This window comes from Diadema antillarum, unplaced genomic scaffold (genome assembly GCF_040938485.1).
Source record: "Diadema antillarum isolate AM-2024a unplaced genomic scaffold, OU_Dant_1.0 scf00000045, whole genome shotgun sequence".
Taxonomy (NCBI): Eukaryota; Metazoa; Echinodermata; class Echinoidea; order Diadematoida; family Diadematidae; genus Diadema; species Diadema antillarum.
The window spans coordinates 2702123-2715435 of record NW_027270934.1 but is presented as its reverse complement, the minus strand read 5'-3'; the positions used below and the strand labels follow the sequence as shown (position 1 = coordinate 2715435).

General features: G+C 37.3%; 2 protein-coding genes across 2 annotated transcripts in view; both read left to right on the top strand.

Moving 5' to 3' along the window:
- Positions 1 to 1165, top strand: part of LOC139714651 (uncharacterized) — a 37008-nt gene extending 35843 nt beyond the window's left edge. The window contains exons 19-20 of the mRNA XM_071626333.1: positions 124 to 269; positions 1004 to 1165. Of these exons, the coding sequence (XP_071482434.1) occupies positions 124 to 269; positions 1004 to 1165 (308 nt within the window). The remainder of the gene's footprint in view (positions 1 to 123; positions 270 to 1003) is intronic.
- A 9279-nt stretch (positions 1166 to 10444) lies between these two features.
- LOC139714640 (adhesion G-protein coupled receptor G4-like) overlaps positions 10445 to 13313 on the top strand; it is an 84880-nt gene continuing 82011 nt past the window's right edge. The window contains exon 1 of the mRNA XM_071626323.1: positions 10445 to 11734. Coding sequence (XP_071482424.1) covers positions 11632 to 11734 — 103 coding nt within the window. The 5' untranslated portion in view covers positions 10445 to 11631. The remainder of the gene's footprint in view (positions 11735 to 13313) is intronic.

The following is a 13313-nucleotide window of genomic DNA, read 5'->3' as shown; positions in this document are numbered from 1 at the left end:
ACATTTTTAATAGATTGTCTAATTTTCCTCAAACTTTCAGTGCTACGATGTATTGTTCCTTTTTCTCAATTTGCCTTTGATATTGTGTTTTCATTAGAGTGTTATGGCGCCCTCTTTTGACAGGTAACAATCCCGTCACTCTGAACGCTGCTCGCCTCCCCGTGATCCCACCGGAAGTGTGCGAGCGGTGGAGTTTCTTCGACCTGGAGACACTGCAGACGCGAATCGTGTGTGCTGGCTACGAGAGAGGGGTGCAGAGTGGATGTTACGTAAGTGACATTTTACCCCAATCAAAGTACGTTTCAAAACATACAATTTGAATGTCACTTTGATGTTGATAACATGCCTATACCGCACCTGGAAATTTTGCCTCACAAAGAAGCATTAATTCCCATACAGCGCACGTTTATCAAACATTCAACCTTAATTCTTAGTTTTTCGACAAAACATGTCTCTATTCCGAATGATAGATGTTCAAATATTTTCATTTTGCAATTTCATCAAAGGTTACTCGATTCACATCTGGTAAAATGTCTGAGAAGAACACAAACATTTCTTGTACAAATACAATACAAAACAAGCTTTATACACAAACATGATAACAACCAAAATAGACCGTTGTCGTAGTTCTCAGGTTTGCGACGCGGAATCACGATTTCGATATACAGCTATAGGAAACAGTGCTTCGGTTATTGTTGTTGTTGTGGTGGTGGTGGTTGATGTTGTTATCGTTGTCGTTGATGTTGTTGATGTTGTTGATGTTGATGATGCTGATGTTGATGATGTTGATGATGCTGATGTTGATGATGTTGATGATGCTGATGTTGATGATGCTGATGTTGATGATGTTGATGATGCTGGTGTTGATGTTGATGCTGATGTTGATGATGTTGGTGTTGATGATGTTGATGATGCTGATGTTGATGATGTTGATGTTGTTGATGTTGTTGTTGTTGTTGAGGTTTTAACCCATACACATTCCTCTTCTCCTCTATGGTATTAGGGCGATTCGGGCGGACCGCTGGTGATTCAACGGGACGGAAGGTGGGTCCTTGTCGGAACGGTGTCTGGTGGAACGACATGCGGCACGCCATACACACCAAACGTGTTTATACGGGTCAGCAGCAACGTGGACTGGATTGCTTCGGTTATTAGAGATAACTAGTCTCAGAGTTAAGGAATGAGAAAGACACACCAGCAATCGTACTTACGATAATTATTAACATTTTTGCCTTAATATCGTTCAATTTTGCGGATACACATAGCATAAAGGTATTGGAAACGGAGTGAGCAAAACAGAAATGATAGTGGAGCTGAAAAGAGGAGACTGATGTGGAAGAGGAAGAGGGAAAGGAGGAAGAGTCAAGAAAGGAAACATTGAACAAGGATGAAGAGAAGAGAGAGACAAGGTGAGCCAAGAATAGGAAAGAAGATAATGGAATGGAGGAGGAGAGGGAGGGTCGATTGAAGGACGAAAACTGAGGGGGAAAGGGGGAGGAGAATGGGGGAATGAGAAAGAATAGGGAGCAGCAAGATAAGAAGAGGACTAAACTAGGGATGAGAAAGAGGGGAAAACGAGCAGAGAAGGACAACGAAATGAGAAGTATGATAAAGGGAGGGAGCAGAGAGAACATACTACTCTGTAGGATGAGTGGAGGGAGGAATATTAGGAAGGCGAGGACGAAAATGAAGACAGATGAAGACTGTATACTTGCAATGTGCTGTAACAGTTGTATGCAGCAGCAATGTTTCTTCATCCGTTTGAACGTCAACCACCTGGAAAGGTCTACAGTTTTTATGTTAAGCTACATGTATAACGATCTTTGTAAGCATTTAAAGTGTACATTTATCTAGGAATGCTATGGGGAGAAATAGAAAGGGGAGAATGTGATACGTGTAATTGATACTCACCTTAGAGGGGATATCCAGTCCAAAAATAAGTTAGTCTGATTAAAACAAGTACAATCTTAAAAGTTCAAGGGTAAAAAATTGACTGAAATCGGATGAAAAATAAGGAAGTTATGACATTTTCAAGTTTTGCTAATTTCTACCAAACAGTTCTTGTATAGTGATAACAATGTCATAAACTCACAATTTTCCATTGATCGGGTAAAAAAAAATGACGAAAATGCAATGTTTCTGTCATTGAAGCAAGAAAAAAGTTATTCCTGGTTGAATAACTTCAGACATTATAGTGATCAGTTAGATATATGAGGATTAGAGCCTTGGGCATAATTGCGTTGCAATGAAAAACTGGAAATTTCTAAATTTTGTGTACAGACTATATAGTAAGGTGTGAGGGAATGGCTTGCTCACTTTTCCAATTGCATATTCATATTGACTGTTCAAGAACTGTTTCCCCTCAAAATAGCGAAACTTCAAAATGTCACAACTTCCTTATTTTCCATCCGAGTTCGATCAAAATGATAACGTTGAACTTGTAATATTTTACTCTTTCTTATCAGACTAACTTATATTTGGACTGGATTTCCCCTTTAAGGAGATTTTGTAATATCCAATCCTGATGTTACCATCGCAATAATTCGTACACAACTCGACGTGGTGCTGCAGGCAGCGGCCGCACAGTCCGGCGCTCAAGTTGCAGAAATATACCCCTGAACGAGCGCCATCTACTGGTCACTCACGCGCAGTGACGTTAAAAGATCTTTGAGAGTAATGACTGTGACTACATTTCAGCCTGTGCTATGCAAACGTTGCATGGTTATGCATTGCAGCTGAGAATTATGTTTCTTCCGATGGTGGCAATAAATATGAAGGACTCAACGATCCTGATTGCTTTCAGCCTGATTTATTTCATAAGTTTAATTGGAATAAGAATAGTCAACATTATTTCCTTCCTTTCCTTTCTTTTCAGCCCCTTCCCATTGTCTCTTGTTGTTTGTCCTGTGTATGTTTTTGTTTCCTTTTCCTTTTTTGTTTTCTATTGTAAGTTCGATTTCCTAGGTGGCCCACATTTCTACAAGATTGTCTTTTTCATGAGTCTTGATTTCCTTTCCACCGACACAATTATTATGAACAATAAAGAAGAGTTTGTTCGCAAAAACCGATAAGTCCATATTTGCCAAAATTGAATGGAGATATTTGCGATTAAAGGTCAAGAAAAATAAAGAAAATAATAAGAAATTTTTTGCTTCTCTTGACCATAACTTCAAAAATGTACCTTGTAGTGACCAATATATCATTTAAAATGTATTATTTTGTACTTTATGACAGAGACCGTACTTCAAAATCTTCAAGAATGGACTTATCGGTTTTTGCGAACAAACTCCTTAGTTTCAAATGTGTTATATAAACTGTTGAAAAACATCGTACGTTTTGTTTTCCTTGAATTTGTATCGACAACAAAAATGTGCTATTGGAAATAAAATTTTTATTTGAAATTGAAATTGGAATTGAATAAAGATCTGGTAGTAAGGTTGAACAATTATCAGCGTCTGCCCTCCTTCCCCTTCTTTCTTTCTGTCTGTTGTTTAGACAAATGATCAATCATATAATAAAGGACAGATACGAGCTTCCATGAGAAATAAGCGTGGAAAAAGATGAAGAAGAGACTCAACTAACGGACACTTGAGGAGAAGTAAATCTTTAGTGTCCGGTAGCAATGAAACTTATGCTGGCAGATAAATGATAGATGAGTCCGAAAACCATGATAACTAAAAAAAAGGTTGTGGCTTGGATTTTATGAAATGGTAATTTCCGATCGATAAAACAATGACAATTAAGTTCATTGTGGGTGATGAACTACATATTATGGCATTATCACAATAATGTAATAAAAAAACATTTTCGTAAAGCTCGAACATAATACTCAAACAAAACTACTCTCATCAAAGATATCATCAAACGAAACACGAAACTTAAACAACTCCATGAATAACTCGACCCTAATGCACAAACATAATTATAGACAAGATAAACATTATGATTATAGACAAGGTAGACAAGATAATTGGTGATCACTGACAAGAACCACCAAAAGAAAAACCACTAGATGCTATAAATCATTGTCATCCCTCATCAAGCCACAGCGCTCGGCGTATAAAGTTTTATCCATAGATATTATCTTATTACAACTCAAACAAAAGAGACAAGAGATAAAGCATACCTTCCGGTCACTGGACTTTTCTTCGACAAATATCGCATAGTTATATACTGAGCAACATGATGCCGTAAAACATCTATTTCCATCAATGAAATAAACATTTATTTCCATGGTGTTGGAAAGGCGTGTCGACATGAGGTCTGTTTAGTGTAACAAGAATTTCAACTTCTTTGACTGGCGTATATGACAGTGACTGACTACTTATGTCTGAATGGCTTCTGACTGTTACGTTTGTTTGTGATATCAGCCTTCAGGTGCAAGTTTCTTCACTTTGTCTCCCTCTACAAATTAAATTTGTTAAGATGTTTGTTAATTTACAGATCAGCAGTTGCGATCTTAACAAATCTAATTCGTAGAGGGAGACAAAGTGAAGAAGCTTGCACCTGAACCTTCACCCCTCTGAATAATATCTTTCTTTCTTTCATACGATATCAGCCTTTGTACGTTCCTAGTTTGATAACCATGGTTGAGGAATGGCAAACAATCAAGATAGAAGGCGGCAGCCAATTGTGAATCGAATTGAAGATGTAAGGCGGTATCAATGAGTAATGATACAAACCGGAGCCCGTTTCATAAAACTTGTCATCAGCGACAAGTTGTCATAGATGTGACAAGCTACTAAAATCCTTGCATCTGATTGGCTGAGAGCAAATTTGTCATAGAAATGTGGCAGTTGTCACTGATGACAAGTTTTATGAAACAGGCCCCTGATGTGATTACCACGATATCCATGCTAGAAAGAACACAGTGTCCCACAATCTGAAACACAGTGTGAACACAGTGTGAAATCTTTTCACACTGTTAAATTTGAGCGTTCTAACAGTTTTAACGAGTTCTAACAGTTTTAACGTTTTAACATAGTCGACTTTGTGAACACAGTGTGAACACTGATACTCATCTATTCCAAAACCGATTTTCATCAAATGAACTTTAAATTACTCTTAGAATGGTATTCCCTTGACTATTTCATAAGTGGTTTCTTGGTATCTCGCAAAAAGTTAAAAGCCAAATCCTCATTACCACCAAAACTATTACCATATCCCTTTAAGAACTTTTCAGGTTTACTAAGCATACAGTCATTTTTTTTTTTCTCAATTGCCTGATCTCCTCAAGTCCACGCTAAACAACATCTGCACTTCAAAAACAACATTCTGCATTTTTCTTTCCTCATGGCCGAATCTCACACCGGTTTTTGTTGCAGTCATTCGGAAAATCGATGGAAGGCAGGTACAGGATATGATAATCAAATCAAATCAAATCAAATCAAATCAAATCAAATCAAATCAATAATGCACTACCAAGAGCTGGAGTTCAGTGCATGATTCCAAGATCAGAAAAATCGTTTTAACGTTTTAACATAGTCGACTATGTGAACACAGTGTCATCACACTGTGTACTTTCCAACAGTGATATACTCAGTATAGCATACATACAAATTCCAAATCGTAAAATGAAACTGAGGATAATGCCAGTACAAAAATTTTCCAACAAATAAGATGGGCAGACTTGATATGATTTTTAAATTTCAACTTAGGTTATTATAATTATTTCATTTTTAGAAGAAACGTGGCTTACAAAAAAAAAAAATGGAAAGAACCCGAAAACTTTCTTTGATGGTGGTGATAATAATGATGTAATGAGATTTAGCTGTTCAAAGGCAAGCATACAATCATGAAAGTATTCTCAAAGAAAAGCGCGAAAAAAAAAAACCAACAAGCAAACAACGTAGGTATTGATTGCATCATTTTGGGTTAAGACTACAGGTCGTTAGAGGAAAATACCACCATCAATCATTGACGTAGACCGAGCCTTGTTCTGTGTTTGTTGCTGTTGCAGTTTTGTTTTTGTTGTTATTGTTTTAACGGATTCGTTTTGTTTACTACTCTACTGTGAGAACGTCTACGCTTTTAATGAGTGCTGATTAATCCGGTTAAAGGCAGCAAATTCATTAATTAGCACGCAAATTAGCGCGCTGTTTAAAAGGTCACAGGAAAACTAAGTGCATGCTTTCATGTAGCTTAAAGGTGTGTAAAGCCGTTGATTTCAGTCAATGCAGCTAGCAGAAATATTAATGATTTTATGATTCGAATCGAGGAGAGGATGCTAACTTCCTTGCACAGCAGGCTAACAAGAAAAGCCTGTTGAAATCGAGTGGCATCGATTTTCTGATCTTGGAATCACTGAACTCCACCTCTTGTAAGTGCATTATCATATCCTGTACCCGCCTTTCATATTGACTTTCCGAATGACTGCAACAGGAACCGGTATGAGAGTCGGCCATGAGAAAAAAAAAATATGCAGAATGTCGTTTTTGAAGTGCAGATGTTGTCAAGCGTGCAGAGTCAAGGAATTGAGAAGAATAGTCAAATGCTTCGTATATCTGACAAGTTCTGAGGGTCGCGTTATTCTTAGAGTTCACTAATCAGACAAAACAGTTCAGATATAAGGAAAAGGTATAATACCTGAATAAAATCAGATTTCGATGTTTGTTTGGGGGTTTTTCGGCTAAAACATCCAATTTTGCGGTGTATACTTCAGCTATAAATGTGGATTTCTACACCTTGTCTTGAATTTGCTTTTATAATAAAAACCCAAATTTCGGCCGATTACACGATTCGTTTAACGTATGCGAAACGCTATAAGGTTTCACAAACATTTCCTATCCCATATCCGACTTTGACGAATTGCGCTTCCGCATTTGCGATTTAATCGTACGGTAACGCTATACTGGGATATATCCTAAAGCTTACATCAGGAAGAAGGCGAATAAAAAAAAAAAATACAATGAAGAAAGAGGTGTTGCACAAAAAGTAAAGGAGAAGGCGAGAAAGAGAGAATTAAAAAAAAAAAAGCTAAGGGATAGAATGACGCGAGTTGAATCGGCCGCGTTTGCTTACAGATAATTTTCACGTTAGACCAATAAATAAAGGATATGATATCTTCTCTTTTCATACATAATACATGACACTGGTCATTATGTAAAGAAATAAAGGCAGGGGAGGGAAAAGACTGACAGATATAGAACAATAACAAAGTAGGTAAGTTGATTGGTCATAAAAACAAAGCTACTTTAAAGGGATGGTACAGTATTGGTGGAGATGAGAATTGGGCTTTTAACTTTTTGCGAGATACCAAGAAAACATTTATGATATAGTACAGAGCATACCATTTTAAAAGGAATTCAAAGTTTATTTGATGAAAATCGGGTTTGGAATGACTGAAACATCCAAAAACAAAGTAAAACAAAGCGATCGTAACAAAGTGTGGGTCCTACACTTTATTAGAATCGCTCTTGTTTGGATATCTCAGCCATTTCAAAACCAATTTTCATTAAATAAACGTTGAATTCCTCATAGAATTACATGCTCTTTCATATTTCATAAGATGTTTCTCATTATCTCACCAAAAGATGTTAGAAACCTGAAATTAGGTCTCAACCAAAACTTTACGATCCCTTTAAACTCCCCAGTAAATAATTCATCAACGTGCGATTTGCCATAACAGATTAAACTATTCATATTGTGTGTATGATAAGTGTGTGTCTGTGTCTGTGTGCTTGAGTGTAAGCGTGTGTGTGTGTGTGTGTGTGTGTGTGTGTGTGTGTGTGTGTGATTGTGTGTGTGATTTAGTGTAAGTGTGATTGTGAGTGTTTTAGTGGACTGGTGTCAGTGCTGTAGGTTTATCCTTCTGAAATTAGTATTATATTTTCATAATAGTTTATAAAGTCTTTATGATCATTATTTACTGTATATACTGTAGTATTAGAGACTTCCATGCATTGGTCATCTTGGTAGTAAAGCCATGCATTATCTTTTTTATAACCTGGAGGTGTTGGGGGTTATTATGTAGCATAATTCAGTTTATTTCCTTCACTCTGTTAACTAAGTGTGTATTTTTTGTCTGTTTAGACACGTCTTTGGTGTTCTCTCGTTTTGTTTTATATCTGATGTGCTACATTGGTTCAACATATTTTAAACTATACTGTCAATCGAGTTTCGTTTGATTCCTCTCAAAAAGAGAATAGATTCAAATAAAAAAGAATAACGCTCATAAATATGATAAGCAGAATCGAATACAAACATGTCAAATAGTCAACAAGTAAGTAAAAATCCCTGTTGCCATCCTGAGCAAAAAGAAAAATGCCAAGCAGCTGAAGGCTGCTCTTATTGGTAAGGCTCTCTAGTAGTGAGCAGTGATAACACTGGAAAGGCTACCTGGAGAACGAAGAATTATCAGTAGAGTAGTATAGTAGTAGTAGTAGTAGTAGTAGTAGTAGCAGTAGTAGTAGTATAAGTAGCAGTAGTAGTAGTAGTAGTAGCAGCAGTAGCAGTAGTACCATAATCACAATCATATTGTTAACATTGTCTCCATTACTGTTACCATTATAATTGTAATGTTTCATTATCATAATGTTTGTCAAGAAAAAAAAAAATGTAGTGCTCATATATATACATACTATTCAATATGATGTCTGTAATTATGTTCTGGAGCGATTATTCTAGAAAAAAAAAATGATAGATATAAAATCTCGGTAGAGACTGTTTGAACTTTTTTCTAAGCTGTCCCCACTGATCTTAATTCATGGTGATAATGGTCTTTGAGTGCACTGGAAAGGTATTTCATGCTATATTATAACATCCAACATTACAGAAACATGGTTTTTGCTTCTTCTTCTTCTTTTCACGCTGATTGCAAATATAGAATACGAGGGCATCAGTTATCATGTGTTTCCTGGAATAAGAACTGCATTTTACATAATCCTAATAGAATCATGTCTTAGCATGATATTGAAATGACCCCTCGATGTTTTGATTGATTATGATAATCATTCGACGTATGCAAAGTTAATGTAAGGTAACTTACTAATCTAAATAGGACTATGTCAGTAAGCACGCTTTCAACGTATTTCTAGGACTATGTGATGAAGCACGCTTTAAAGGGAAGATAAACCCCAAGAGCAATGTGGATTGAGTGAAAGCAGCAACATTAGTAGAACACATCAGTGAAAGTTTGAAGAAAATCGGACAATCGATGCAAAAGTTATGAATTTTTAAAGTTTTGGTGTGGGAACTGCTGGATGAGGAGACTACTAGAGGTTATGACGTATGAGTGGACAACAATACCAAGAAAATATAAAGAAAATACTACAAAATTCAATTTTTCAAGAAAATTACAAATTCCATCAACTTGATATTGACATTTGTTAAGGGTAGCAATTATTCCCCTTGCTTTCTGAAAGCGGTTGGTCCATTGCTCTTTCATAATTCTAGAAAAGTGAATTTTTGTTGAATTTCCTTTATATTTTCTTTGTATTGTTGTCCACTCATACGTCATATCCTCTAGTAGTCTCCTCATCCAGCGGTTCCAACACCAAAACTTTAAAAATTCATAACTTTTGCATCGATTGTCCGATTTTCCTCAAACTTTCACTGATGTGTTCTAGTAATGCTGCTGCTTTCACTCAATCCACATTTCTCTTTGGGTTTACCTTCCCTTTAAGGTTCAAAACGTGTATACGCAACACATATTACAGCCCAATACACCGGTATTTTGACATAATATTATTTAAATCTTATACATGCCTTTCTAACAATAGTTCTTCTTGACAGCCTGAAAGCTTGCCCGAAGTTTGCCTGGCGGAGCAATAATTGATAATTATATTAATCAAACTGGATTTCAAGCATTAAAAAAAAAATGCTTTGTCAGGACTGAAGAAATACCTTCGAATTTGAGTATGCTAGTAAACTTATCTATTATGATATTACTATCAAGATTAAACAAAAATAAAGATGGAAATAAACAAAGAGTATAACAAGGATTATTACGCAAAGACACAAACATGGGACCTCAAGAATGTTTTGGGATGTGCTGCAGACAAAAATGAAGGACACAAGAAATAAAACAGTAAGGCAACCTTGAATGACAAAAATGATTTTCTTCTGAGTTATAACTCAGATTGTGAATGCTTGAAACGTGAGTTTCTGCATTAAAGTAGTGATTAGTTATATGACCCATGAAGAGTTGACTTGTTTCTCGTTCAGAGCGACAGGAGTGTCGTAAACTCTGATAGTTAAGATATTATTGAAGTATACGTAGTATATGTGTCAGTATGTGTGCGTCGGCTGGCCGGGCGCGCGGCACTCGAATTCACGGCGCGCTTTGCGAGATCAGTGAAAAGACATTTCGCTTTTCTCCGCGGACTATCAATGATGAACAGCTACACTTCACCGCAGAACGAACATGAGATACTAGAAGAAAATAAAAGTTCTCCGAGTTAGCTGGCACGGATGCAGTCATTTTCCGCAGTCCATCGCGTCTGATTTGTGAGTTATGAATCATTGATGGATATGATTTATTTCTACTTTTCTGTTTATTGCAATCCGCTCTACCAATAACAGGATTTTGTTGCGGACGTGTGATATTCGTATTATGCGATAAGCTTTACACAGACGATGAGGACTTTCTCAAGGGCATTTTGTGAAGGGGGACATTCGTGCACGCATGTTTAGAGCCCAAACAAAACAAGCACAACCGGAGTGTCCCGATTCTTCAGCTGTCTCCTCGAAGGGCGATTATACAAGTGTAAATTGACGTCCCCAGCCGGGATACTTGCCAAAACGTTGCGACAAACAATCTGCATGTATTATTGCGACCCCGTGCTTCTTAGCCCATCCTCCGTTCATTGAAAGTTGGACAGGAGTTTCACATCTCGCCTTTCATTTTATTGCTGTCAGTCTGCTTCTTGTCTTGATTGCCCAGTGTCATTCTGCGCCACGCTGGGAGTTAAGCCATTATTAACTCATCGTTATATAGTCACGTCTGTTTCAATCACTGGATATGAGATGGCTTAAGGACTAGAGCCCTCGGACTTTGCGCTTTTCGTTACCAATCACGCGACGCGGCAGTGCGGTAATCACTGCTAATTCCGAATTAGCAGAGGTTTGACATTGGTCGACGCTTATTTGTTGTTGTCCATGCATTCACTACACTTTTCTAAGTAGAGAGAGATACAAAAATGTGAAACGACGAGTAGAGAGACCTCGACCCGACGATATCAACGCTTTGCCAGTGACGCCAGGTCTTTTGCATTAATTGCATTCTGATCTACATAATCAAAACCAACCGAAGGAAAATCTCTGAAATCAAAATAAAAGAATAAAACGTATGTGCAGCCTGGTTGATGGATACACAATGTAAACAGCACTAAACGAATACGGGATCGAGCATCGCTGTCCTGGCATCGACTGTGTAATGTGAATTGACAGTTGTGTCATATGGAATGTAATTACTTTAGCATGTCTTTGAGCGAAGACTACATTCTACCAAAACAGGTGCCCTGACATATCCATATCGCGATAAACCCACACTGTGAAGTTCAACACGTTTTTTTATGTGGATCACCGATTTACTGCTGTATGACAATTAAGCCGTGCATTTCCACTCCTTGAGATCTAAGCGGGGTTTCTTCCCACCAGAGCGATAAAGGGGTTTAGTTGTTTGGAACGACAATGACCCGGTCCCAAAGCGCTGCATCGAGCCGTGTCACCAACACAGCAGGAACATTGCTCAGAGGGAGAATGGTTGCCATGGAAACGCTCTTCATTTTGCAGGGTAAGTACACCAACCGGGGCATCCACGTGAAGAGTTATATAGGAACGGTTGAATGGTACTTTGACCACGGTAATGGGCACAATATACTATAAACTACGGAGCTCCTTGTAGCTCAGCGGCATAAACTTACAATCGTTGTCGTTGTACTTGCGTTGCATGTTTGAAAGATCAGAGAGGCGAGTCCCTGGAAAGATGCAAGAATTCGGTATAACATATTCCAGTGTCTAGTAGAATGAAGACTTGTATACAGACAAGTTTTTTTTTTCCTTATCTATTACAAATGCGATTATTCGCAATTTATCATAATACTCATCGTGACTGATTGTCGTTTTATATACGATTATAATTCCTCTTGTCTTCTTACTTCACATCATTATTGTCGTTATTGTCATAATCATCATTTTTAGTATTAGTGACTTTCTACTATTATCATCAATATAATAGCTATTGATCTTCACGAATGTTAACAATCATCCAAAATTTGTGGGGAACTGTTCCACATTACAAGGTGGAAATTAAGAGTAAGAATAGAATCTCTTGCCCTCTGGAGGGAAGTGGAAAGAAATTGATCCACCCCTTTGCCCCTCACCCCCCCCCCCCATGTTTCGCACCTGTCCAGATAATTTTCATCCTCTAGGGCCCAATCTTATCTGTGCTTCTTGCCACGCGCTCCGCTACTCTTCCCAGTAGTCATTACAAAAAACTAGTTTTCTTTATATTTTTCGCCGTCTTTCCGATTTCATTTTCATTTGATTTGATTTTGATTCTATTTATTCACAAAGTGCATAGATATAACACATGTTACACACACATATCATGTATGATGCATACATGGAAGAGTCACTTATTTTCAATTATGTCAATTACATTTTCTTCGTCATAAGCTCAGTATTCAAAGCTAGACTGGGACGTGCATGCAGTATAGATATAACTGTAAAACTTATACATCAATGAGGTACAAAACCGTTTTACAAGAAATTGTATTATGCGTGTTCAGTACGTTACGTTTAAAGAAGCAATAGAAGGAGAGAAAAACAAGATATTGAAAGGGAAATTAATTTATGTTTATGACTTTGTTTGTGTGCATTTTGTTTTGCTTTGTTGGATTTGACTTGTAATTCTGAAAGTAACATCAGTCATAAACTTTCTCAGAGTTTGCTCTGCAAAGCAACAATAATGATGCATCCATGCTGAATTCCACAATACAATGTATTGGAAACATTGAATATGGAATACATGCCCACATTTGAAGTCATTAGTAGATCAGCACAGTTATTGTCATCTTGTTGAGGCTGTTGGGATTTTTTTAATGTATTATTCGTCACTATGGAGCAACTGTCACAGCGAGACACGCAGAAAAGATCTTTCGCAGGTTAATAAATTGCTCGCCATGAGCATGTGATTAATGCGACTCGATGAAGTTAGTAGTCACAAAGAGTTACATGTTCAGCATGGATTGGCTCGTGAATGATACAATGCCTTCTCTTGGAAAACCCCGAAAGATTTTTGGCAGAGACGCTCAATGAGTCTTCTTGCGAAATAATATGAAAACAAGAATACTTGTACAATAAAGCTTGCG